This window comes from Symphodus melops, assembly GCF_947650265.1.
Source record: "Symphodus melops genome assembly, chromosome: 9".
In the NCBI taxonomy this organism is placed as follows: domain Eukaryota; kingdom Metazoa; phylum Chordata; class Actinopteri; order Labriformes; family Labridae; genus Symphodus; species Symphodus melops.
This window is the reverse complement of record NC_136699.1, coordinates 27,725,781-27,753,506: the sequence shown is the minus strand read 5'-3', so window position 1 is coordinate 27,753,506 and position 27,726 is coordinate 27,725,781. Positions and strand designations below refer to the sequence as shown.

General features: G+C 43.2%; 1 protein-coding gene and 1 long non-coding RNA gene across 2 annotated transcripts; both read right to left on the bottom strand.

Annotated features, from left to right (window-relative positions):
* Window positions 1-566: 566 nt before the first annotated feature.
* LOC306828954 (NLR family CARD domain-containing protein 3-like) lies at window positions 567-14,593 on the bottom strand. Its single transcript, XM_079351712.1, is given in 10 exon segments — window positions 567-1,371; window positions 5,861-5,907; window positions 6,027-6,194; window positions 6,311-6,484; window positions 6,590-7,041; window positions 7,044-7,092; window positions 7,094-8,393; window positions 8,518-8,722; window positions 8,869-8,947; window positions 14,483-14,593. Coding segments are annotated over 10 exon segments (3,135 nt in total). The 5' UTR covers window position 14,593; the 3' UTR covers window positions 567-820.
* Window positions 14,594-26,023: 11,430 nt separating this feature from the next.
* On the bottom strand, window positions 26,024-26,840 carry LOC306828968. The gene is made up of 3 exons (XR_013779814.1): window positions 26,768-26,840; window positions 26,517-26,573; window positions 26,024-26,434 (listed from the first exon to the last, which is right to left on the bottom strand). It is a non-coding gene; the product is annotated as an uncharacterized lncRNA (long non-coding RNA).
* Window positions 26,841-27,726: the final 886 nt, after the last annotated feature.

The following is a 27,726-nucleotide window of genomic DNA, read 5'->3' as shown; positions in this document are numbered from 1 at the left end:
CAGCTCCCATACAATGTAAAGGTGAATGATCGTCACTTGCACCTTCTACAAATTGATTTTTAATTGATTGAATGTGATGACAAACTTTACATATGCTGATGTGAACACAGCACTCGCCCATATATGGCGAGCTGACACCTGTCACTCAGCAGGACGCCTGCTCCGGGTCTCTCCTCACACCACAGCTTCTCTCCTGAGGCCGTTATTCCTCTAATCCTGCCTGTTTCTGCTCTCTAGCACATCTAACAGGTTCACAATAATAAGCCAGCACACCATTATATGTAAAGGAATACATGTTTTCTTCCTCTTTATTGATGGGAGTGACACTCAGATCCATGATTTTACATGTTAAACAGACGGGGATTCAGCAGGACTCCCTTATGTTACGTCACAGCCGAATGTGGAAGTAAAGAGCAAAGACTAAAACGTCTGCAGGAGACCCTGTGGGTTATTCATTTCTGAATTTATTTAAAAACAGTATTGGTAACATATTTTCATATGATTAGTTCAGTTTTGTCTTTAACCTACAATATGCTCTTTAAAGGGACCAGATGATCCAGGATCAGGTGATCCGGTTCACTTTGATCCTGTTTGGATCACCCTGATGCAGGTTCAGATTTAAGGACGATCAAATCCAGATGATCTTTTTTTGTCACTTCTTTTTGATTGGTGAGATCAGCACAATACAGACATTACTGAAGGAGGTCCATTATCCTCCCCCCCCCCCCCCCCCCCCCCCCATTACCAGGCCCCCCAACCATGAAACAGAGCAGCTGGACAGAGTGAACAGAGTCAGCTGATCTTCAGTCAGCAGTGTTTCTCAGACCGACACATCACACAGAGACATTGAAGAACCAGGAGACCAGAACCCAAACCCAGGATAGAGAGGTTCAGTGAATGTGGTGTTGAAGGTGTGGAGGTGGATCAGTGTGTCAGAGGAGACTCTGTAGAAGGACAGAGAGCCAGCAGGACAGTCCACATACACTGCTACTCTGTGAGAGACAGACGAGGAGGAGGAGGAGGAGGAGGAGGAGATGTCTGTTCTTCTCTTATTGTGTCTGACATAGTAACCTTCATCAGAGCAGATCAGACTCCAGGACTGATCATTACATCCAAACAGACATTCAGCACCTCCTCTCCTTCTGATTCGTCTGTAACTCACTGATACATAAACTTCTCCTCTCAACTCGACCTCCCAGTAACAGCGACCAGTCAGACCAGTCCTACACAGCAGCTGAGGCCAGGATTCAAATCTGTCTGGATGATCAGGATATGACTGAAGCTCCTCCACACGTGTCACCTTCCTGTTGTTGTCAGACAGTTTCAGTCCTCTGCTCACTGTGTTTGTGTCCAGTTCCAGCTCACAGGCGTCTGATGGAGAGAAGGAGACACAACACAGCTGCAGGTTATCATCTGTTCATTCATCAACAACTTTACTGAGAGTCCATCAAACAGTTCATATTCAGCACTGAATGATGTTTGACACCACTGAAATGTAATCATCCACTTCTAATCAACTTCACATGGAGTTACCATGCTGTAATCAAATCCTCATTTTACACTCAATAACTGTCCATTTAAAAAGTCCTCTTCTGTTTTTAAATCCACTAAACTGTCAGATTACAGACATGATGTGTAAATGAACAAGCCCCTGTTCTTTGATTGTTTTCAGCTTTATTTGACTCTGTTTTCTAACATCACATCCATATGAGTGTAAAGATACAGTAATGATGTGCATTCAATATGGATGTGGTTCATATAAAGGTGTGTGTCCATAGTAAGTGTGACTTTGATGTTTGTGTGTATCTTCACATGTAAACTCTGTCATTCTAAATGGAGCTTGTTATACAAAGGTTTCTGTCCATACCAACAATATGACGTGTTTCTCTCTCATTTCAACATCTATCTTCTGACTTGGATGTTTCTGTGGACCTGACATTCAAACTCTGTCATTCTGGATATGACTTTGATAACAACATGTCAGACTTGAACCATGTTTCAAACTGTCAACAGCTTTATGTGACATCTTTACATTCAACACTAACTAAGTACTGAGCCATCATGCCCAAGCACTAACACATGTGACATTCAAGTAGCCCAGCACATGACAGTCATGAAATCATCAAAGGAGTGAATGCATGAATCAATGTCCAACATCAGGGATGGCTAATGGCCAACCACTGTAGTCAACAGCTGGGCCCGAGCTGGGCCCAACACCAGAGACAAGAAGACAGGGCCTTGCTGGACTGACTCCCTACATGCACTTCAATCAAAGTTTCAATAGAAATGTTCTCACTGTCATGGAGGTATGGCCATGACACATTGCATTGTGGGAAGAAAAGGTGAGAAGGCAGAGACGTTCCTCTCACATGGATTATGGATACTGCTGCTCCTCACTGAATCACTGAGTGACTGAGATGAAGAGCAGAGCTCTCCTTCAGTTAGCAGAGCTCTGCCTCCAAGTCTCTCTTCCTCTCAGTCACTCACTGATTTGTGTCCTGAACGTACTGAAGAGAACGCTCGGGGAAAATACATGGGATTGTTTTTAGCAGCTTTCAGTTTCCACTAAATTCTCAGCTCATTGCTTTATGATTCAGCAGCGGCTGTTCTCAGTACGATGGAGAGCAGAAGGAAACGTTGGGCCGTGTTTCAGCTTATTCAATTCTGATTCACAGACAGAGCTACTGAGAAGAACTGAACACTTTACTGAACTGATTCTACTGATTCAGTACACTGAAAAGAACTGATTCTACCATCATGGAGACATATATTTATCATCTCTACTGACATATTCTTATTCTCTTTGTAATATTGAAGTTTTAGAAAAAACAAAGAAGAAGGAGCTCAAGTCAAATCAATGAAAGAGCAGCCTTGTGTTCTTATTGGAGGACTTATCTGGCTGTCTAAGCCTGTACATTGGAAGGTGCAGAAAGGGCCGTACACTTTGAATGCTCAAGTATTGAAGGTTGTCTGCTGTCAGCTATAAGTGAGATTCAAATGGTCCCGGGTTCCAGGTAGCACCTTGGTTCAGGGGCATTACTTCCCTCTTCTCATGATTCAGCTTGTAGCCTGATATTGTAGCATACTCCTCTAACACTGTGAGCAGCTGAGGCACAGACTTTTCTGGCTGTGTAATGTAAATGAAGAAATGGTCAGCATATAAGGAAAGGTTCACATGTTGTGCTCTGTATACAGCAGAGCTCCCTGTTAGAGTGAATTGCCACAGCTCGGGGTTCAATGGCCAAGTCAAATAAAAGAGGGGAAAGAGGACAGCCCTGTCTGAAATGGCTTGGACACAACTCCATTTGTCTAAACCTGTGTTTTAAGAGACTCAGACATGATTTGAATGTATTTGATCAAAAAGCTCACCAAAGGTCATTTGCTTCAGCGTGTGAAAAAGATGTTCCCACTCTATTCTGTCAAATGCCTTTTGTGCATCCATGATATAATGAAAGTAGGATCTTCTGAACATTGAACAAGTTCCATGGTATGGATTCATGTTCTGATGTTATCTGCACTCTGTCACTGTCCTCTAAATCCTGTCTGCTCTTTGTGGATGAGCTGTGTCATCACGCCCTCCAGCCGTACTGCCACCACTTTAGACAACATTTGAAAATCCACATTTAGACAAAGGTTGATAAGAATCACATCATTGTTTGTCCTGAGACATCTTGGGAAAGACTTTGATGCTGGCCAATTCTCGGCTTGGTGGAAGTCTTTCTTTAATCATCTCCATCATTGGTTGAATTTGTTTGTTCTGGAACTGTTGATAAAAATCTGTCCGTCAGCCGTCTGGGTCGGGGGCTCTTCCTGGTTGTGTTTGAGTTTGGTTGAACATCAAAGAGTCTGAGGTGGATTATTTGGTGTCAAAGGCTGACACTCCTTCCTTAGGGATGTGTAAGATAAAGTTTGGGTCTAATGTTGTACAGATGTTGACCCACAGGAAGAGATGAAAGCTAAGATGTTACCCCACCTCTCTGATGTGTCCAGAGGGAATTAAAGGAGAGCAGGATGTGGGGGACAGTGTGGACCTGAATGCCATATGTTGATCTAAGACCAAACAACAACATAGATGTTGTTTTGACCAATGCTGTATAAATACCAGACTCCTTCTGTGTTCAAGAGGGATCACTGTTCGGCTTGTGACTCTCCCAGGTGTAGCAAAGCAAACCTGGATTGGTGCTGTTCTTTGTTTGGGAATAAACCTCTTATTATACAAGTCAGTGTCAGCGGAGATTTCTTCATCACCTGCATCATCATCATCATCAAAGACGGAGAAACTACAGCAGTTAAGAAGTTGAGCAGTTTGTACTCCTTTTTCATAATAGTGGTATATACTTCTTGTCATATTGGCTTCTACTTATGAAGTGGCTACTTCAGCTCTGTTAGTTTCTGCATGCTTTGTTTCCAGTTCATGAGTTTCTTGCTCTGATATCTTTAAATGTTGTCTGCTGATTCTTTGTTCATGAGACACACATGTCTGCTCAGGTGTGAACAGCATGCACAGGACCCACAACAGAATGTTTCAAAGATACTACTGATGTTCTACCCAGAGAAATCTACTAGAACGGCTTCATTGATGTCTTATCTGTAGCTCATTTCTTTCTATTGTCATCATGTCACTTCTATGGACGTGAACAGCACACATCCTGACAAATATTCACACTACACATCTTGATTTAGATTCATCAGGATCAATATTTAAAACATGATGTGATCATATTTTCATCTGAGCCAGCCCTTCTTTAGTGTGTCCACCCGTCAGTCAACAGAAAGCTTTAGAAGAAGAAGAAGAAGAAGAAGAGCAGTTTGAAGCCACCGTGATCCATCAGACTAATCAGCTGTGTCATCAGACTTTATTCTATCTGTTGTGATCAACTCTAAACACATATTTATTATTGATCTTCATGGACTCTAATGTCAGATATGTTGGATCACTGTGTTCACTTTGTTTGTGTGTTTTGATGTGAATTCTAAAATCTTTGAATCCACAGAGACAAAAACAGAAACTCAGTTCTGACTGAAATGTTTCTTTGGACTTGAGTTCAAAAGTGACGAGTCCTGTCAACAAATACAAACATCCACATTTCATGAAGTTCAGCTGGATTTGATCCAAATGCTTTGATGGAAATAGAGTCAAATATAATCCTAGTCATCATTGATGGTTGTCAACACAAACTGTTTGTGTTGTCATTGAAGGAAAGGAGCCTCGAGGGTGGAAGTCACAGAAAGTGATGAGAATGAAGAGTGAAAACTCATGTGATGTGAAATATGAAGCAGTCCAAATGTTTCTGTGTCTATCTATATCTGTAGTGTTGAAATGATTGTGAAGTGAAATTCAAAGGTTCATTCATGGAACTGCTCGACCTTTGACCTTTACTGTCTGCACAGCCAGAAGACGAGGAGGAGAGCTAGCTCATGTCTTTAAAGGTTTTCTCTTTCTATTTCATCACTGTATTCAACTCTGGATGTTTTAGAGCAGAGAACTTGATGGTGGAGACTCTGCATATTTACATGTTTATGGAAATGACCATCAAATCAAATATAGTTTCTGTTGTTTTGAAATGTGATGAGCTCCACAAGCTTGACCAGGAGCATCCGGCCAGCAGCCAACATCAAAACCATGAATGTCAAAGTCACAAAACAGCACGCTGTAAACTCTACATTTCTGTTGGATGTGATGAATGGTCATTTTCTAATCTCTGGATTATCACTTTTATTTCAGTTGACATCTTTTATTGTGTAATATTTCAACTCTCATCAGTTTCCATCACCCTCACTTTTATCATCACTTTGTGTTACTTCCATCATCCAACATGTGCTGCTGTGTTCTGATGAAGAGAAATGAAAACACACTCACACTTCCTCGGATCAGGTTTCAGTCTGTGCAGTCCACCATGATCCAACCTGGAGGAAGAAACCAGATCAGAATCTACTTCATCCATCTTCATTTAAATCACCATCAGACAAGAAGCAGAGTTCATCATTCAGAAACAGTGAGACAGCTTCTGTGTGTCTGTCTGTACCTCAGTCTCTCCAGTCTGCAGTGTGGATCCTCCAGTCCAGCAGACAGCAGCTTCTCTCCTCCTTCTCCTGGATGATTGTAGCTCAGGTCCAGCTCTCTCAGGGGGGAGGAGCTTAGAGCTGAGGCCAGAGACGCACAACCTTCTTCTGTGATCAGACAACCTGACAGACTACACACACACACACACACACACACACACACACACACACACAGAGTCAACTTTATAATCTGATACTGATCAACATTTACTCTGCTGGGAATAATCTGTATCAGCTGCACACTAACCTGAGAGTGTCCAGTCTACAGAGAGGACTCTTCAGTCCAGCAGACAGCAGCTTCACTCCTGAATCATGCAGGTTGTTGTTGCTCAGGTCCAGCTCTCTCAGACTAGAGGACTGGGAGCTGAGGACTGAGGACAGAGCTTCACAGCTTCTCTCTGAGAGCTGACAGCCACTCAGCCTGAAGAGGATTCAGAAGAACACAAATGAAACAATTACAAACCATAGTTGTGATTTCTGAATAAAGAGAACTACATTTAACCTGGATAGTTATGTCAGCACGTACAGAGCTTTGTTTGAAGCTTTGATCACAGGCAGCAGCCTCAGAAGAGCCTCCTCTGAAGCAGAGTATTTCTTCAGGTCAAACACATCCAGATCTTTTTCTGATGACAGTAAGATGAAGACCAGAGCTGACCACTGAGCAGGAGACAGTTTATCTGTGGAGAGACGTCCTGATCTCAGGGACTGTTGGATCTCCTTTACTAGAGAACGATCATTCAGTTCATTCAGACAGTGGAACAGATTGATGCTTTTCTCTGCAGACAGATCCTCACTGATCTTCTTCTTGATGTACTTGACTGTTTTCTGATTGGTCTTTGAGCCACTTCCTGTGTGTGTCAGCAGACCTCGTAGGTGACTCTGATTGGTCTCTAGAGAAAGACCGAGGAGGAAGCGAAGGAACAAGTCCAGGTGTCCATGTGGACTCTGTAAGGCGTGGTCCACAGCACTCTGGTATAAAAGTGTTGGGTCAGGTTTTTCTCTGAATACTTTGAACCTCCTGGATGTTGTTTGTTTCTCTGACATCAGATTGACTCCATAGTTTACAAAGGTCAGATGGACATGAAGAGCAGCCAGAAACTCCTGAACACTCAGATGGATGAAGCAGAACACCTTGTCCTGGTACAGTCCTCTCTCCTCTTTAAAGATCTGTGTGAACACTCCTGAGTACACTGAGGCTGCTCTGATATCGATGCCACACTCTGTCAGGTCTGACTCATAGAAGATCAGGTTTCCTTTCTGCAGCTGCTCAAAAGCCAGTTTTCCCAGAGTCTTAATCATCTTCCTGCTCTCTGGACTCCAGTGTGGATCTGTCTCAGCTCCTCCATCATACTTGATGTTCTTCAGTTTGGACTGAACCACCAGGAAGTGGATGTACATCTCAGTCAGGGTCTTGGGCAGCTCTCCTCCCTCTCTGGTCTTCAGCACATCATCCAGAACTGTAGCAGTGATCCAGCAGAAGACCGGGATGTGGCACATGATGTGGAGGCTTCTGGATGTCTTGATGTGGGAGATGATCCTGCTGGCCTGCTTCTCATCTCTGAATCTCTTCCTGAAGTACTCGTCCTTCTGTGGGTCAGTGAATCCTCTGACCTCTGTCACCATTTCAACACAGTCAGGAGGGATCTGATTGGCTGCTGCAGGTCGTGTGGTTATCCAGAGGCGAGCAGAGGGAAGCAGTTTCCCCCTGATGAGGTTTGTCAGCAGCACATCCACTGAGGTGGACTCTGTGACATCAGTCAGGGTCTGGTTGTTTTTAAAGTCCAGAGGAAGTCGACACTCATCCAGACCGTCAAAGATGAACACCACCTGGAACTCTTCAGACCTGCAGATTCCTGCTTCTTTGGTTTCAGGAAAGAAGTGATGAACAAGTTCCACCAAGCTGAACTTTTTCTCTTTCAGCACATTCAGCTCTCTGAAAGTGAATGGAAATGTGAAGTGTATGTCCTGGTTGGCTTTGTCTTCAGCCCAGTCCAGAGTGAACTTCTGTGTTAAGACTGTTTTCCCGATGCCAGCCACTCCCTTTGTCATCACTATTCTGATTGGTTCATCTCTTCCAGGTGGGGCTTTAAAGATGTCTTCTTGTCTGATGGTTGTTTCTGCTCTGTCTGGTTTCCTGGATGCTGTTTCAATCTGTCTGACCTCGTGTTCCTCATTGACCTCTCCAGTCCCTCCCTCTGTGATGAAGAGCTCTGTGTAGATCTGGTTCAGAAGGGTTGGGTTTCCTGCTTTAGCGATCCCCTCAAACACACACTGGAACTTCTCCTTCAGGTTAGATTTAAGTTTACGCCGGCACTCTGCAGCGACTGTTCCTGAATAAAGACAGAAGTGAGATCAATGAACAGATCCTGATATAGATCACATGACTATCTGAGTTTGAACTTTAAACCTCTTTGTCCTTTTTCTAAAATATGAAATCTGTTCAGATGTTCTTACTGCTCTGCAGACAGTCAGCCAGCTCCTCCTGCTTCATTCTCCTCAGGAAGTGGAGAGTGATCTTCAAAAATGCCTCTTTACATCTTCTCCTCTGCTCTTCATCCTCACTCTGACTCTCTAAGCATTCTGGGTAATCTGGACTCAGAGCCCTCTGGACTCTCTTCAGCTCGTTCTTCACAAAGGTGACGATGTTCTCCTCCAGCAGCTGGAACAGAAGGAGACACTGGATATTTCCTATAAAGTGGTAGAACTCAACATGTGGTTCATGTGTCAGTCTGAAGGTCAGCTGCTCTAAACACAACAATAGCTTAGCATTACATTCTTGTCATGGTAGTTTATGAAATAACACACCATAAAGATGGAGTCCAGGTCTGTTAGATCCTGCTGGTCTGATGGATCTCTGTGAACCTGGGAGCTCTCCTGTTGAACTCTGTGACAGGACATATTACACAAGAAAACAATGGGTCATATATGATGAAGCTCTGAGCCAAGATATAAGTCTTTGAACCACAGAGTCAGAACATTCACTGGATTTTTAATTCTTACCGTCCATGAGCACCACATCCATCTTTTAAGTTAATAAAACGACCCATAGACCGGTCACTCTTCAGGGACACACAGCTGGGTCCAGGAGAGTCTGCTCTCTGGTTCTGCATCCTGATACAAACAAACAGCTGCTTCATGAACAAAGATCATCTTTAATCAGATTGTTTCAGTTCAAACTAGCAGATGGATCATCAAAAACCAGGAGGCAGAGATGAAGTTCTCCACAGTTCTGTTTCTCACTCAGAATACAGCCAACAGCTGCTGTGGTTACAAGGATACTGGATCTGATGGTTTCTGCCTGACTGGGGTCAAACGGTCCTGACTGTTGTTGGGATCAGGATCCATGTACACACTGGATCTTATGGTGTCTGCCTGACTGGGGTCAAACGGTCCTGACTGTTGTTTGGATCAGGATCCATGTACACACTGGATCTGATGGTGTCTGCCTGACTGGGATCAAACGGTCCTGACTGTTGTTGGGATCAGGATCCATGTCCACACTGGATCTGAAGGTGTCTGCCTGACTGGGGTCAAACGGTCTTGACTGTTGCTGGGATCAGGATCCATGTACACACTGGATCTGATGGTGTCTGCCTGAATGGGGTCAAACGGTCCTGACTGTTGTTGGGATCAGAATCCATGTCCACAATGGATCTGATGGTGTCTGCCTGACTGGGGTCAAACGGTCCTGACTGTACATGTCTGCCCCAGTAAAGTGAGGTGTTTCCATCAGAGCCTGCTCACAGTCTGTGATCAGAGCACAACGTCATCAATGATCTCTGAGTCATTATAAAGTTTAGTCTCTTGATCCATGAGGACGACTCTCTCTCACCGGTCTCATCTGGATCATATTTGTGTTTTATGTATTAAAGTATTAAAGTCTTTCATAAGATTTCATACAACCTTGTTTTATACAAATATTACATGACGGTAAAAAAGAGTCCACTTTGGAGCGATAGTTGGCGTCTTTCCCAGCGAGCTACAGTAACATCTCTGATATCAACAGATTCATTGTAAACTGTTCATTCATATGATATCAACGTTGTCGTGCTAGCATTAAAACTGATTCTGCTACGTCTGCCTAAAAACATGTTTACCATCAGCTGAGACAAAGGATAATGCAGAGTTAATAAAAGTCAGAGAAGAACTAATACAGCCTGATTTTAAAGAAGCAGCAACTCATTCACAGTTAATGTGTGTTTAATTTTTTTTACATTTTTAATTCTTACCTTCCATCAGCACCACGTCCATCTTTGAAGTCAATAAGACGACCCATAGACCGGTCACTCTTCAGGGACAGAAAGCTGGGTCCAGGACAGTCTGGTCTCTGGTCCTGCATCCTGATGCAAACAAACAGCTGCTTCATGAACAAAGATCATCTTTTATCAGATTGTTTCAGTTCAAACTAGCAAATGGATCATCAGAAACCAGGAGGCAGAGCTGAAGTTCTCCACAGTTCTGTTTCTATTAGAACAGTATCTCACTCAGAATACAGCCAACAGCTGCTGCGGTTACAAGGACACTGGATCTGATGGTTTCTGCCTGACTGGGGTCAAACGGTCCTGACTGTTGTTGGGATCAGGATCCATGTACACACTGGATCTGATGGTGTCTGCCTGACTGGGGTCAAACGGTCCTGACTGTTGTCGGGATCAGGATCCATGTACACACTGGATCTGATGGTGTCTGCCTGACTGGGGTCAAACGGTCCTGACTGTTGTTTGGATCAGGATCCATGTACACACTGGATCTGATGGTGTCTGCCTGACTGGGGTCAAACGGTCCTGACTGTTGTTGGGATCAGGATCCATGTACACACTGGATCTGATGGTGTCTGCCTGACTGGGGTCAAACGGTCCTGACTGTACATGTCTGCCCCAGTAAAGTGACGTGTTTCCATCAGAGCCTGCTTACAGTCTGTGATCAGAGCGTCATCAATGATCTCTGAGTCATTATAAAGTTTAGTCTCTTGATCCATGAGGACGACTCTCTCTCACCGGTCTCATCTGGATCATATTTGTGTTTTATGTATTAAAGTATTAAAGTCTTTCATACGATTTCATACAACCTTGTTTTATACAAATATTACATGACGGTAAAAAAGAGTCCACTTTGGAGCGATAGTTGGCGTCTTTCCCAGCGAGCTACAGTAACATCTCTGATATCAACAGATTCATTGTAAACAGTTTATTCATTTGATATCAACGTTGTCGTGCTAGCATTAAAACTGATTCTGCTACGTCTGCCTAAAAACATGTTTACCATCAGCTGAGACAAAGGATAATGCAGAGTTAATAAAAGTCAGAGAAGAACTAATACAGCCTGATTTTAAAGAAGCAGCAACTCATTCACAGTTAATGTGTGTTTAATTTTTCTACTTTTTAATTTTCACCTTCCATCAGCACCACGTCCATCTTTTAAGTTAATAAAACGACCCATAGACCGGTCACTCTTCTTGGACACACAGCTGGGTCCAGGAGAGTCTGGTCTCTGGTCCTGCATCCTGATGCAAACAAACAGCTGCTTCATGAACAAAGATCATCTTTAATCAGATTGTTCCAGTTCAAACTAGCAGATGGATCATCAGTAATCAGGAGGCAGAGCTGAAGTTCTCCACAGTTCTGTTTCTATTAGAACAGTATCTCACTCAGAATACAGCCACAGTTGTTCATGCTGTTGTTGGGATCAGGATCCATGTACACACTGGATCTGATGGTGTCTGCCTGACTGGGGTCAAACGGTCCTGACTGTTGTTGGGATCAGGATCCATGTACACACTGGATCTGATGGTGTCTGCCTGACAGGGGTCAAACGGTCCTGACTGTTGTTGGGATCAGGATCCATGTACACACTGGATCTGATGGTGTCTGCCTGACTGGGGTCAAACGGTCCTGACTGTTGTTGGGATCAGGATCCATGTACACACTGGATCTGATGGTGTCTGCCTGACTGGGGTCAAACGGTCCTGACTGTTGTTGGGATCAGGATCCATGTACACACTGGATCTGATGGTGTCTGTCTGACTGGGGTCAAACAGTACTGACTGTTGTTGGATCAGGATCCATGTACACACTGGATCTGATGGTGTCTGCCTGACTGGGGTCAAACGGTCCTGACTGTTGTCGAGATCAGGATCCATGTACACACTGGATCTGATGGTGTCTGCCTGACTGGGGTCAAACGGTCCTGACTGTTGTTTGGATCAGGATCCATGTACACACTGGATCTGATGGTGTCTGCCTGACTGGGGTCAAACGGTCCTGACTGTTGTTGGGATCAGGATCCATGTACACATTGGATCTGATGGTGTCTGCCTGACTGGGGTCAAACGGTCCTGACTGTTGTTTGGATCAGGATCCATGTACACACTGGATCTGATGGTGTCTGCCTGACTGGGGTCAAACGGTCCTGACTGTTGTTGGGATCAGGATCCATGTACACACTGGATCTGATGGTGTCTGTCTGACTGGGGTCAAACGGTCCTGACTGTTGTCGGGATCAGGATCTATGTACACACTGGATCTGATGGTGTCTGCCTGACTGGGGTAAAACGGTCCTGACTGTTGTTAGATCAGGATCCATGTACACACTGGATCTGATGGTGTCTGCCTGACTGGGGTCAAACGGTCCTGACTGTTGTCGGGATCAGGATCCATGTACACACTGGATCTGATGGTGTCTGCCTGACTGGGATCAAACGGTCCTGACTGTTGTTGGGATCAGGATCCATGTACACACTGGATCTGATGGTGTCTGCCTGACTGGGGTCAAACGGTCCTGACTGTTGTCGAGATCAGGATCCATGTACACACTGGATCTGATGGTGTCTGCCTGACTGGGGTCAAACGGTCCTGACTGTTGTTGGGATCAGGATCCATGTACACACTGGATCTGATGGTGTCTGCCTGACAGGGGTCAAACGGTCCTGACTGTTGTTGTGATCAGGATCCATGTACACACTGGATCTGATGGTGTCTGCCTGACTGGGGTCAAACGGTCCTGACTGTTGTTGGGATCAGGATCCATGTACACACTGGATCTGATGGTGTCTGTCTGACTGGGGTCAAACAGTCCTGACTGTTGTTGGATCAGGATCCATGTACACACTGGATCTGATGGTGTCTTCCTGACTGGGGTCAAACGGTCCTGACTGTTGTCGAGATCTGGATCCATGTACACACTGGATCTGATGGTGTCTGCCTGACTGGGGTCAAACGGTCCTGACTGTTGTTTGGATCAGGATCCATGTACACACTGGATCTGATGGTGTCTGCCTGACTGGGGTAAAACGGTCCTGACTGTTGTTGGATCAGGATCCATGTACACACTGGATCTGATGGTGTCTGCCTGACTAGGGTCAAACGGTCCTGACTGTTGTTGGGATCAGGATCCATGTACACACTGGATCTGATGGTGTCTGCCTGACTGGGGTCAAACGGTCCTGACTGTTGTTGGGATCAGGATGCATGTACACACTGGATCTGATGGTGTCTGTCTGACTGGGGTCAAACGGTCCTGACTGTTGTCGGGATCAGGATCCATGTACACACTGGATCTGATGGTGTCTGCCTGACTGGGGTAAAACGGTCCTGACTGTTGTTAGATCAGGATCCATGTACACACTGGATCTGATGGTGTCTGCCTGACTGGGGTCAAATGGTCCTGACTGTTGTTGGATCAGGATCCATGTACACACTGGATCTGATGGTGTCTGCCTGACTGGGGTCAAACGGTCCTGACTGTTGTCGAGATCAGGATCCATGTACACACTGGATCTGATGGTGTCTGCCTGACTGGGGTCAAACAGTCCTGACTGTTGTTGGGATCAGGATCCATGTACATACTGGATCTGATGGTGTCTGCCTGACTGGGGTCAAACGGTCCTGACTGTACATGTCTGCCCCAGTAAAGTGAGGTGTTTCCATCAGAACCTGCTTACAGTCTGTGATCAGAGCGTCATCAATGATCTCTGAGTCATTATAAAGTTTAGTCTCTTGATCCATGAGGACGACTCTCTCTCACCGGTCTCATCTGGATCATATTTGTGTTTTATGTATTAAAGTATTAAAGCCTTTCATACGATTTCATACAACCTTGTTTTATACAAATATTACATTACTGTAAAAAAGAGTCCACTTTGGAGCGATAGTTGGCGTCTTTCCCAGCGAGCTACAGTAACATCTCTGATATCAACAGATTCATTGTAAACTGTTCATTCATATGATATCAACGTTGTCGTGCTAGCATTAAAACTGATTCTGCTACGTCTGCCTAAAAACATGTTTACCATCAGCTGAGACAAAGGATAATGCAGAGTTAATAAAAGTCAGAGAAGAACTAATACAGCCTGATTTTAAAGAAGCAGCAACTCATTCACAGTTAATGTGTGTTTAATTTTTTTTACATTTTTAATTCTTACCTTCCATCAGCACCACGTCCATCTTTAAAGTTAATAAAACGACCCATAGACCAGTCACTCTTCATGGACACACAGCTGGGTCCAGGAGAGTCTGGTCTCTGGTCCTGCATCCTGATACAAACAAACAGCTGCTTCATGAACAAAGATCATCTTTTATCAGATTGTTCCAGTTCAAACTAGCAGATGGATCATCAGTAATCAGGAGGCAGAGCTGAAGTTCTCCACAGTTCTGTTTCTATTCGAACAATATTGTTAAAAAGGCCCGACTGAGTTGGACTGTTCCGTTTTCCCCCCATGACTTGGTTGAGCCCATTTCTCTGTGAAGCTCATTACAGATGCTGGGAGTTCGTTTTTGCTGTGCCGTATTATTTTGTGTGCGTCCCTTTGATTGTAAGTATATGTAAGATGTGACATTATGAGACATGAGTATTTTATGTTATATTATGTCTTGCTGTTGCATGGTAATGTTCAGGTTAAGTTAAGTGTCAAGATATGGAGTTTGCTAAGTTGCTAACCAGTTAGCTTGAACATGTTATATTAAAACCCAATAAGGACAAGTGTTTGCAGACAGCTATCACAGCACAAAGTGCCACCTTGTGGCCTTAATGCATACCTGCACTTGGTTTAATGTAAGATAAGATAATTCTTTATTCATCTTACGAGCGGAGAAATTTACAATGTGTGGAAACAATAATGTGGAGCTGATTGCAGTTCAATGCAGCAATGTAATTTGATTTCATGTTTTATTATTGCAGAAACCACACACACACAGACAGTTATAGAGACCTAAATGTGAACATCAACATAATTAGGAGAATTACAACAATAAAGAAGATTTAACAAATAAGAAGACTTGAGTGATTTGACCGTCACACAGTGGTGGATTGACGACAAGGAATCTAAGTTTATAATAGAAGGACAAAGTCATCCAACTATTTTTCAAGTATCTCACTCAGAATGCAGCCAACACTGTGTCTGTCCTCACATTCTTCAGACTGATGAAATCAAAGTTCACAGAAGACGACTCAAACAGAAACACAGCTCAGAAAGATGCCAGCAGGAACAATAAAGGTTAGAAGTCCAACCTGCATTTTCAGAGAGAAAGAACTCAGGCTAGCCACAGACACATGTTCATGAAGATACTACCAGTGTCCACCAGGGGGGGGGCAGAAGGAAAACCTTAACATGATGATCCACAGGACAAAGATTTATAAAAGAATGATTACAGATCAAATGAATCCTCAATAAGGCCCACAACTGAGACTCAGAACGTAGAGTAAGATGACCATGAATATCATGAATACAGAACTTACTGTAAGTCCACAAGCTGCCCTAAACTACTATCAGGATACAGAACTGATCAAGATCCAGGACCTGTCCTTAACAAGTTCAGGGACCTGAGCCTAGAACTCTCTTCTGGGACAAAGTCTTCAGACTGACACCACTTCAGAGGGGAATAACTGCTGCTCCAAACCATCACACTAGTTTTTATCTTGTGATGATGTTGATCAAGACAGCAGAGTCAGTCCATTATTTGGATCTAACTGGGTTTGTAAAAACCACTAAGGAGCTTTGAAGATCTTTGTCTACAGACTTCATGATCCATCTGCTCACCAGAGTCCTGCTAAGATCACTGGACCAAATGTTCAGTATACCACCATGACGTCCTCCCTAATGGACTGAAGGGGCCTCAGCTGGACTCAGGTACCCTTCACTAAAACATGGATCAAAGTATTAAACTATGTAGTCCAGGAGAAAGTAGAGTCAGATATCAGTTGTTGGGGCCCGACAAACAAACAAAGAACCCGGGGCCTGACTAGAGTTATTTGGAAAGAATAGAAAGAGGCTTAAAGGACACCTACTCCCAGAATCCCCTGCAATACTTCACACCTCCAGTCATGCGCCAAAGTAATTGCACCCCTGGTGTCTTTACAGAAAATACACAATTTCTCCCAGTTGCAGTACAAAATTGTTGGGACCCTTTTAAAAGTGTGGGTAAAAGATTTAACTTCAAGCAGGTGATGCTCGATTAATCTCAGCTGAGACAAGTAACAGGTGCTGGTGTGGCAGAGCGGGCGTGGGGATTTTGGTTTTAGGGGATGCTAATGTTAAACAATAACTGACAATGCCACCTGTCTAGCAATATCCTTACCACACAGCTGAACATCCAGCTTGAGATAACCTACATATGGTATCGCCAAACCATTAGCAGCACTCAGATTTAACCAGTTCCAAGATCTGAGTGTGTCGAGGCCCCACGGTTCACAATGCTGTGTAAAGAAACTTGCACTTATAGTGGACACCATTGACCCGGTGTCAACCAGATATGGGACTGACTCACCACCCATGAGCACCACTAAGGTTGGGCAATCTGCCACCAAACTTTCGGGGGTAATCGATTGCAGACTCTGAGCCTAAGGGGCCCCCATCTGACCTTTGGCTCAGTTGTTCAGGGGGTGAACATTTCCCTGGTTCTGGGGCCACTGCCTACCATTGGAACTGGGGCGCATTGAAGCAGTGACTGGCAGTGGAGCAACAGACTCTCCCTCAGACTCTCGAGCAAAGTGGCCTGCCTTTTGAAACCTTCTTCAAATGACTGTTTTCTTATGATTTGGGTTCTCTGGGGTTGTTTAGAGTAGCCAGACTGTGTGTAAGGTGATTCACTTGTTCTTGCTGATTTTTAAGAATGTATTTTAGTTCACCTAACTCAGCACTAAAAGAGTTAGCTGCCTGGCTATAGCTGGGATGGCTTTGACTGCTGTTTTGTCCTTAGTTTTCGTTCAGCCACTGAGCCACTATGTTTAGAGGCTAGTTACCCAGGGTGAGGTCCCTCCATTTCACATGTGAGTTAAGAGCACTGGGTCACTAATAGAAGGCACTAACGTTTTGGTTTGCTGGGAGGTTTGCCGTGCTGCACAACGGTGAGTATATGGTAGCACCCCCACACCTTCCCCAGCGTAGTCTGCCTCTTAACTGAGTGGCTTAAGATCAGTTTTGGTTCATTTCTTTTTTGATTACTAAATATCTATATTGTAAATTTGATCTTTTCTATTCTAGTTCAGATTCTGTATTAAAATAAACCCTTATTTTAATTCCCTTTTATTAGTATTTGGTTCTTTTGTTTAACTGATTTTCCCTCCTTACAGCTTCGGTCTACCGTACTTTGCATTTTTTCCTTTTTGATTTATTAAAATAAATTCCTTTTTACATTTTGAGAAAACACAACTCTGACTTTTCAGTTTTCTAACCTGTGTGACTTTCATGATTTCCTTTTTTTTTTATAATTTGTGTATTTCTTGGGGTGTAAGTCCCCAGGTGGTGTTGTAAGTTATTGTTTAACATTAGTCAGTTTATTTTCCCCTCAAACCAAAATCCCCACGCCCGCTCTGCCACACTGGCAATATAGAAATCCCACCTGATGCCAGTGAGAATGTCTAAAAGTTGACTCAACCTCTGTGTTGTGTGCCTACGTGTGTCACACTGAGCATGGAGAAGAGAAAGAAGAGCCAGAGCTGTCTGAGGACTTAAGAAGAACAATTATGGAAAAATATCAACAATCTCAAGGTTACAAGACCATCTCCAGAGATCCTGAGGTTCCTTTGTCTACTGTAATATAATCAAGAAGTTTATCATCCATGGCACTGTGGCTAATCTCCCCGGACGAATGGTGGATAAACATCCTCAGTCAACTTCTACACAAATTCAAGGTGTCCTGCAGACTCAGGGTGCTGAAGTGTCAGCTCGGACCAGACGTCGTCATCTGAAGGAGAAGAAGCGCTATGGCAGGAGACTGAGGAGAACCCCACTGCTGACTAAGAGACAGAAAGAAGCCAGACTGGAGTTTGCAAACATGGACCTGAGTAAGCCTCAATCCTTCTGGGAGAAGGTTTTGTGGACAGACTAGACTAAGGTAGAGCTTTTTGGAAAAGCACATCTACTGTTTACAGAAAACAGAATGAGGCCTACAAGGAAAAGAACACAGTGCCAGTACCAGTGTCTGGGAGAAATGGTGTAATTTCTGGAAAGATTCCAGGGGTGCCAATATTTTGGTCCATGACTGTACATGTGAAGAAAGGGGGAGCCCAGATTCTCTATCTTCTCATTAGAGATGACTGTACATAAATGACTACAACCTTAAAGCTACATAACTCCATCCTTCCAGCTCATTCTCAACGTGCTTGCTTTCTAATGTTTGACTGTCTTTAGATGAGCTTGGACGAGTTGTTGTTGATTGATTTTCATTGATTTGGATTGATGTGACTTTGTTAAATAAACTCTGTTATCATTTCAGGAAGCAGTTGTTTGTGATTACTGCTGTATGTGCATTTTAATACAGCTGGATGTGAGTTCTGGTGTACCAAGCCTTTCATTGATTTAAATACAGATATTTATGAAATATTCATCATGACAGTATTTATTTCAATTCAGTACTTTGACACTGATTTTGTGATATTTGTTTTTTGTTCCCTGATTTCAGGCTGGTGTCAGCTGGATCAGCAGGAGGTCTGGACCAGGTAGCTTAGTGACTAGCAGAACCTCATCAGGTTCAGGATCTGGTCTGTGGACAAAGTCAGGACCTCCAACATCCACCTCTGGGACCATAATCCTCTAATCCCAGTGATTCAAAGCGTGGCTCACATCCTGGACAAAGTGTGCTTACTGTGAAGCTCATGCAGATCAACAGAAGTTTAGATCATCAGAGAAAACTCAGCAACAGAACAGAAACCACTTGAACTGGACTTTGACTTGATCCAGGTAATAAAGTCTGATCTGTGCTGATAGTAGCTGATGACAGACTACAAAGTGCTGGACCACCACATGAGTCTTCAAACAAAGTCAGGACATAAACTTGACTTTTCAGAGCTCACCTTCCATCAGCATCACGTCCATCTTTAAAGTCAAGACCAAAACCTTTAGACCGGTCACTCTTCATGGACACACAGCTGGGTCCAGGACAGTCTGCTCTCTGGTCCTGCATCCTGATACAAACACACTACATTATTAGTTACTGTGAGCAGCAGCTGAGACACAGATGATGATGATGATGATGATGAAGTGATGAAGGTGGAGGGATGCTGTGACATGGAGAAGAGTCATGGACAGTTAGAGATGGTGATCTCACCTCAGAGCTTCCTGTTCCTCACACAGAGAGGTTTTAGAGGGAGGGACTCCCTCCTCTGTGTCCTCACACTGATCCATAGCAGAGCGCCCCCTGCTGGAAGAGCTGACCTCTGTCACTATGGCAACACTGACCCAGTTCAGCTGCTGGAGTCACATCCAGTCAAAGAGCTTCACCTGTGGAGGACGCACCTTCATCATCATCATCATCACTATGCTCTGTGTCAGTGAGCCATTATTGGATGATAATAATCTATAATAGATATAATATGTCACATGTGAGGACACCTTTAGTTAATGAATCACATGACTGTACAACACTGGCTGAAGGTTCCCTGAACATTGATCATTTGGACATTCATGACTCTTCTATGATTTCTGTCATCATTAGTTCATATTTTGATTTGGTTGAATTCCAACATTTATATTCTCCTGTAAGTCTTGTGTCAGCCAGGCCAGCAGGGGGCCCTCCAGACAAACTCTGAATCACAGCAGTGGCTCAAAGTTTTCAATGACAGTAAGAAAGCTCTCTTAGTACCCGATCACACGGAGACGTTTCTGTAGAAAAGCGGCTCCAGATAAATCCTGGTTTTCCTTTGGAACAGCGCGGGTTCAGGCGCTCTTCTTTAATGCTGTCAGACACATTTTTACAGCAGTTTGTAATGCTCATCACATTTAAAACATGTGAGGCCCGTATTATTTCAGCCATGTTCTTGGACACTAGCCCCCCCTCACATATGATTTTAAACATGTGATTGATCATCTTGTTCAGTCAGACTGGTAGTTATTTCTGTACAAAGGCAGTGTCATATTTTAGGTGGAATATCTGTGGATGGATCAAAGAAGTATCACACAGGCACTTTTGGGGCAGCTCAGGGCAGCACAGGGGTCTTTGATGCCATGCGTAGCTCAGTCCACCCAGATGTCCCAGAGTCACGCTGAGTTGATGTGTTTGTGTCTCTGGGTTTCAGACCAAAGTCAAAGAATCATAAAAATCCCATGCACGCTTGGTTTTTTGTGTACAAGTGTGCAACAAACATTTTCAACTCTTCTGATCAAGCAGCAGAGTCGCATCGCATCAATGTCACTCAAAGCAGCCAATCAAATCCAGTCGGAGGTTTGACCTCCACTCTTTATGACATTTTCCCCTCCTGCTCTAGAAGCAACTTTGACCCTGTTAGAGGGGAAACTTTAATAAACTTTAATGTGCAGAAGAAGCTCTCTGCTCTGTGCTGATCTCTGCTCTGGGTGCAGACAGACCAGTCTTTGTGTTGCTTGGCAACCGTCCAGTTTCAGAGAAGTAGTGGAACCAGTTGATCTGATGGAGTGATTATTTTTAGTCCTGACTCCACACCCTCCCTCTGCTGTGTGACACTGTACTGTTAGCATGTTAGCATAGCCTGCATGCTAGCTGAGGATCATTGTGTCTCCTGTACTTCTACTGTAGTCAGAGCAGCTAATGAACCTGGTGGCTAACTGTTAGCTTACAGCTCTTTAGACACTTAAACAGAGAGTCTTAAAAACAGGTCAAAGTGTCTCTTACCTTCAACAGAGAACAGATCTGCGTCAGACCGGGACAGAGTCAGAGTCCAAACTACTGAGAGCAGGAAACAGCAGAGCTGGTTCATCAACATACCAACAGGTGATCACAGGGCACACCCTCCATTTCTCCCTGAAGGAAGTTTGACTCTTTGATTTGAAGATTCAGGACAAGAAGTGTTTGTGTGATCAGAAGCAGCAGAGATCGTCTTCATGTTGAAACCTCAGCTGTCAATCAAGAGAAGAACATTCAGACTGTCTTCACAGAAAGACACAAACTGGACTCATTACACTGATTCCATCAACGTGGTGCTGTAGTCAAATATAAGAATTAAACTCATGTCTACAAATACATGTGAAGTTTCAGTGAGAACTAGATTGTGTCAGCTCAGATTACATGTACACAATGTATTCATGTGTTGACAATGAGTGTGTGGAAGGAGGAAGTCTTATTATGGATTTGACCATTGAAGAAAGAGAAGCTGATGGAAACATGAATAAAAAGTGATCAAACTAAACATGTTGAATGAATGTAAAAATAAAGGTGTACTAGGAGCATTTTAGATGTTTCAGCTTAGATACAACAAGCATAGTTAAAGTCATTGAGCAGTCACAGCTCACTGATAAGTTCCCACTGGCTGCCTATACGCTGGAGGAATGGTTTCTCTTAAACACCATATCTGTTTATCAAAGTAGGTCAAGTATCCCTTCAAACCAGTTTGTGCCTTATTGTTATGAACCGTCTCCTCTTGACTTATTTGTTGAATTATTCCACATTTGAGCTGTTTTTTAAAATGCTTGCTGTTACATGTCACAGTCTCTTTCCCTGTCGTCTCATTGAATTGTCTCCTTGTTCTTTATCTTTGTTTTTCCAGTTCTGCTTGACCAAGGCTCTGAGGATGTCAGGCCCTGCCCAGCTACGACTTATAATCATACACATTCTGTTTATTTGTTGGATATCCCCTTGAGATGATCCATCTCGTTTTCAAGAATACAAAAACACAATCAGTACAATTGAATACAGACACAGTTACATACAATGTACACACATAAAGGCTCTCGCTGACATATCCCGCCCATAAACCCACAGCACCCTCACAAAACCATCAGAGGTAGATACACATGACATATTATACAATCAACAAGACTGAGATCTATTATTACAGCAGCAAGATGGCATTAGAAGCAGGAGCATGATTTTCTAAAAGTGTCTCTTGGAGTTATAATCGAAGAGACTCAAACTCATAAGTGAACCCTACCAGCTGGGATTCCTTTTACAGTAGAAGAACTTTTGGCTTTAATCTATCACAGAGTTTTACTGTTATGGACCTGGACAAAGACTTTGATCACCAATTCTTCACTCTAACATCAACTGATATTATTCAGGACAAAGACACAGTCAAAGTGGTTCAAAGTGAACCTTCTGTTCTTCTCACATTGAGCCCCATCAATGAACCTGCTGCATCCTCCACTCCCGACTCCATGACTCTGTCTTTCCTGGAGGACAGTCTCAACCTACTGTGATCTGTTCTCTGTTGAAGGTAAGAGACACTTTGACCTGTTTTTATGACTCTCTGTTTCAGTGTCTATAGAGCTGTAAGCTAGCAGTTAGCCACCAGCTTCATTAGCTGCTGTGACTACAGTAGAAGTACAGGAGACACAATGATCCTCAGTTAGCATGCAGGCTATGCTAACATGCTAACAGTACAGTGTCACACAGCAGAGGGAGGGCGTGGAGTCAGGACTAAAAATAATCACTCCATCAGATCAACTGGTTCCACTACTTCTCTGAAACTGGACGGTTGCCAAGCAACACAAAGACTGGTCTGTCTGCACCCAGAGCAGAGATCAGCACAGAGCAGAGAGCTTCTTCTGCACATTAAAGTTTATTGAAGTTTCCCCTCTAACAGGGTCAAAGTTGCTTCTAGAGCAGGAGGGGAAAATGTCATAAAGAGTGGAGGCCAAACCTCCGACTGGATTTGATTGGCTGCTTTGAGTGATCCCTACAAAACAAACACAAATATATGCTCACACAAACAAGCTGAGAGTTTGTGTCACAGACTGTCACAGACACACAGGTGCAAAGTGACTGCTGGCTCTCTCCACTTCAGATACACACACACACACACACACACACACACACACACACACACACACACACACACACACAGTGTGCTGAAAAGCTCTCATTACATCCCTCCTTGAAATGCTCATTCTTTTCACACCTCTGTTCATTGTAAACTTTGATTCATCAAGCTGTTTGTAAGAGTGCACCGATAGATGGGCATGTGACCAGAAGCAGACAGTTTTCAGCCTGCTCGGTCCTGACCGGTGAGCAGCCGGTCCTAATGAAGTATATCCAATCAGACGAGCCGTTACACGGCCCACACACAGAGACACTAACAGAGCAGCTCACACAACAAGCTAACATGTGGACAGTGCAGACATGAGATGTCCATCAGCAGAGGAGAAGAAGGTTCAACATCCAGAAGAAGAAACACAGAAGGTTTCCCTCCTCACCTCTCTGTCTATGGTGGATCCACACGTCTGCACTGCCCGTATGTATGTGTGCTCCTGTTGTCTCTCTCTGTCTGTCAGGCTGGGGGAGCGCAGCACATTAACATCATTAATACTCCTGTAATATCTGTGGGGAACAGAGGGACACTTGAAGGATTAAAGCTCAGTGTGTGAGTGTCTTATTCAATAAGTCGGAGCTGATGTGAGTTGAAAAAGGACAAACTCCAGATTTCCTGGGAACTTCTGCGTGACTGTCTTCTTGCTTATCAGCAAGCCGTGAAAGCCACAAAAACTAAACACTTATCCACACTCATTTCTCCAAATGTCCAAAAACCACAGGTTCTTTTTAATGTATTTGATTCTCTTGTCAATCCATCTGGTGCTGTCGGTATTGAGCAGACTTCTTCACGGTGTGAGGACTTTGTGCGGTTCTTCAGTGATAAGATTGCTGCTCTTAGGTCATTGCCCCCTCAGTCTGCTCAGGACCCCTCAGTTCCCACAACAAGCTCAGCTGTCTTTCAGCAGTTTGAGCCTGCCTCTCTCTCTTCACTCACTGAAATAGTGGAGCACCTTCGTCCTGCTAAGTGTCCATCTGACAGCCTTCCATCCCACTTGTTCAAAGAGGCTTTTAGCTCAGTTCAGTCTTTTATTTTACTGTTTATAAATCGATGTCTGAGCTCTGGGTGTGTTCCATCTTCTTTTAAACATGCCATGGTGCAGCCTCTCTTGAAAAAGAAAAATCTGGACCCCTTGGTTTTGTCAAACTATAGGCCTATTTCCAAGCTCCCTTTTATTTCCAAGGTCTTAGAGAAAGTTGTCTATAACCAACTCCAAGATTTTCTTCAAAGGGCCAATGTTTGTGAAGTGTTTCAGTCTGGTTTTAAGTCTCTTCACAGCACTGAAGCTGCTCTTTTAAAAGTTTTTAATGATGTCTGTCTAACCTTGACTCTGGTAACTGTGCTTTGTAATTCTTCTCGACCTGACAGCGGCGTTTGATACAGTGAATCACACAATCCTCCTTTCACACCTTGAGCACTGTGTAGGCACTAAAAGCACTGCTTTGGATTACCAAAGTCTAATAATCACCATAGCAACAGGCAGTCAAAGGTCACAGCTTGATACGTGTTTATTGAAGGAAGCTGGTTTATGGTGTCAGATTGATCCTTCACTGCTTTGATATCTGATATCCTGTGTGATGATAGAAGTTGATGAAAGTGTATGTAAGTAAATGTTATTTATATAGCACCTTTCACAGACAGAGGTCACAGGTCACTCGCAGTGATGTTCACGTTGGCGTGCTATCTGTTTGACTGCCTTAACTCTTTCCCCGCCAGAGAATTCTAGAATTGTTGCCAGCCAGCGCCAGCCTTCTTCACCATTTTCACCAATCTTTCATAACTCACAGAATATTTTGTTCTTTTAATATGTAAATATTGAATACATCAAAAGAAAGATCAGAGCCTCTGCTTTCATATACAAAAAAACTATTTTATTCAAACTTCATTCAATCTTTTTTTATCAGCACTTGAATATCGGCCATTTTCACAAAAAAACAACATTCCGGACAAAAAGCTGAGAAAACAGCACTTTTGTAAAACACTTTATTTATTTTCAAGAAAAAAAAGTGATTTTGAGTTTATATTTGGATTCTTTTTACTTTCATTTGACAACTACAGTTATATTTTAAAATAAATAACTAAAATAAATAAAAACGATTACATAAAATTATACATGTTCTTTGAATAGTGTAGCACTACAACATTTACAAACTATATTAAACATTTTTCTTCTCTTATACACTCAGAAATACTTAGTTTTTACAAACACTTAAATATCATTATTATTTTCAATAATAAAACATTAGTTGAACAAAAACCTGATCAAGAAGAGAGACAGCTGTGTCTCCCAGGGAAGTGCCTTCTCCGCAACAGGGTTTCATGTTGTAACAGTACTCTGTGTCAGAATCACAAAGGATGTAGGATTTGAACCCATATTTGACAGGTTTTTGGGGATTGTACACCCTGAACGCTAGCCGTCCACGCCACAGAAGCATACCCTCATCAATGCAAATGTTGGTGTTAGGTTGATACGTTTGACTGAATTTGACTGAAAACTGGTAGAGTCGTCGTCCCTCAATCGGAAGGTCGAGGGTTCGATCCCAGCTCCTGCGAGCAACATGTCCGTTGTGTCCTTGGGCAAGACACTTAACCCCAAAAATTGCTCCCCCCTTCTGCGTCTGGGGTGTATGAAGGTCAGCGCGAAGTATCGCTGCAGACCGGTCATCAGACCAAAAGCAATTTCGTTGTACTTGTACCTGTACTGTATCAATGACAAATAAAGAATCTTCTTCTTCTTCTTCTCATTTAGATACAAGGTAATATAAGACAGGGCGGACTTTGTACAACCTGTCAGTGCTATTTGCTGGCCTTGATTCATAATCATTGGAGTGTAGAAATCTCCATATGATTTCAAACCTGTTGCGGGACGTGACCTTGTTGAAGTAGGGGGTGGCCTAAAGGTCATCTGTAGACCAGTACATTTCAAGGTCAGGCTTACGAATGATATGATGAAGAGCAGCAGCATCATTTAGAGGTCCAGGATTCTCAGTGAAAAGAAAGTCTTTTGGCTGCCAGTTAATTTCTTTCCACATCAGATTACCTGGACCAGGACCTGCACCTGGCTGGTTTACAGGCCCTCTTGCTTGGTCACCAGGTACTTGACCTCCACCACGCCCATAAGATCCACAGGTCCGACCTCTGCCTCTTTGCTGTGATCGACCTGTAAATAATTAGAATGACAACTTTTTTTATTCAACAGTGTGATGTGCACAAAGAGAGGAACTCTTCATATCATATCTTACCTCTTTCACCTTGGGTAGGTCTGTATAAAGGACACCTGGGCCTTGGAGACCTGGACTCTGTGTGTAAAATGACAGTAAAATGTCATACAAATATTCATTTGGTAAATAGTTTGTGTACAAAATGAAAGATATATATTTTTTTTTTATCTTCTCTCACAAATTAGCAGATGCTCTTGTCTTGTAGTATCTAATAATCATACAATCCAAGTAACATACTATCAAACTAAATAAGATATGTTATCATGACTCACCTCTTGCACCTACGTGTATGTCTGGATCTTGGAGACCTGGATCTTGGAGACCTGGACCTTGGAGACCTGGATCTTGGAGACCTGGATCTTGGAGACCTGGACCTTGGAGACCTGGACTCTGTGTCTGGAAATTACAATAAAAAGTCCGTCAAAAATTCGTTTGGTACATAGCTTATGTACAAAACTGAGGGATGTTATTTCGACGTCACGTTATCTCATGAATTATCAGATGCGTATGCTATCACGGTGAATCAAAAAATAACGTGATCATATATCTTACCTCTGAATTTCCCTCGGGATCAATAAAATATCTATCTATCTATCTATCTATCTTACACGTCCTGAAGGTCTGAATGTTGGTCCTGAATCCCTCCGCTGCTGCCTTCATCCAGATCAGTTTCACGGAGGTCAAAAAATGAATTATCAGAGTCTGTATCTATAATTAACTCTGTAGCTTCCACAGCTGAATATCTCCTTGCTGTCGCCGGCATGTTTGTACTGTTCAAGAGCTTTTATCTCATATCTATACGGCTAATGTTGACTTTTTGACGCGCATCAAACTCACATACAGACTGATCGAACTCCGCCCGCTGGAAAATAAGGACGAAGAAAATGTTTGTTTTCTCTACTTTCCCGCGGGTGGTCTTGTTTGTTGGTTTTTGACCCCACAGTCCTGTAACTTTTTCACAACATCCGTCAGAGCGCCCCCTATCGTATTTCACTGAAAACACCAAATGACAGAATTTTCCGTCAATGGCAGGGAATGAGTTAAACGCAGTTTAATAACAATTATTGATTTATATTAATAATTAAATAAACTTAATTATTAAATTTATTTTGACAATCAAGTTTTACGTCATCAAACCCAACCTAACCGTTGGTCAGATATTCGCTCCTGAAATCCCCAAGCTAGCTAAACGTTAGCTTAATAAGTTGTTTATTAACCTAATATTTACAAG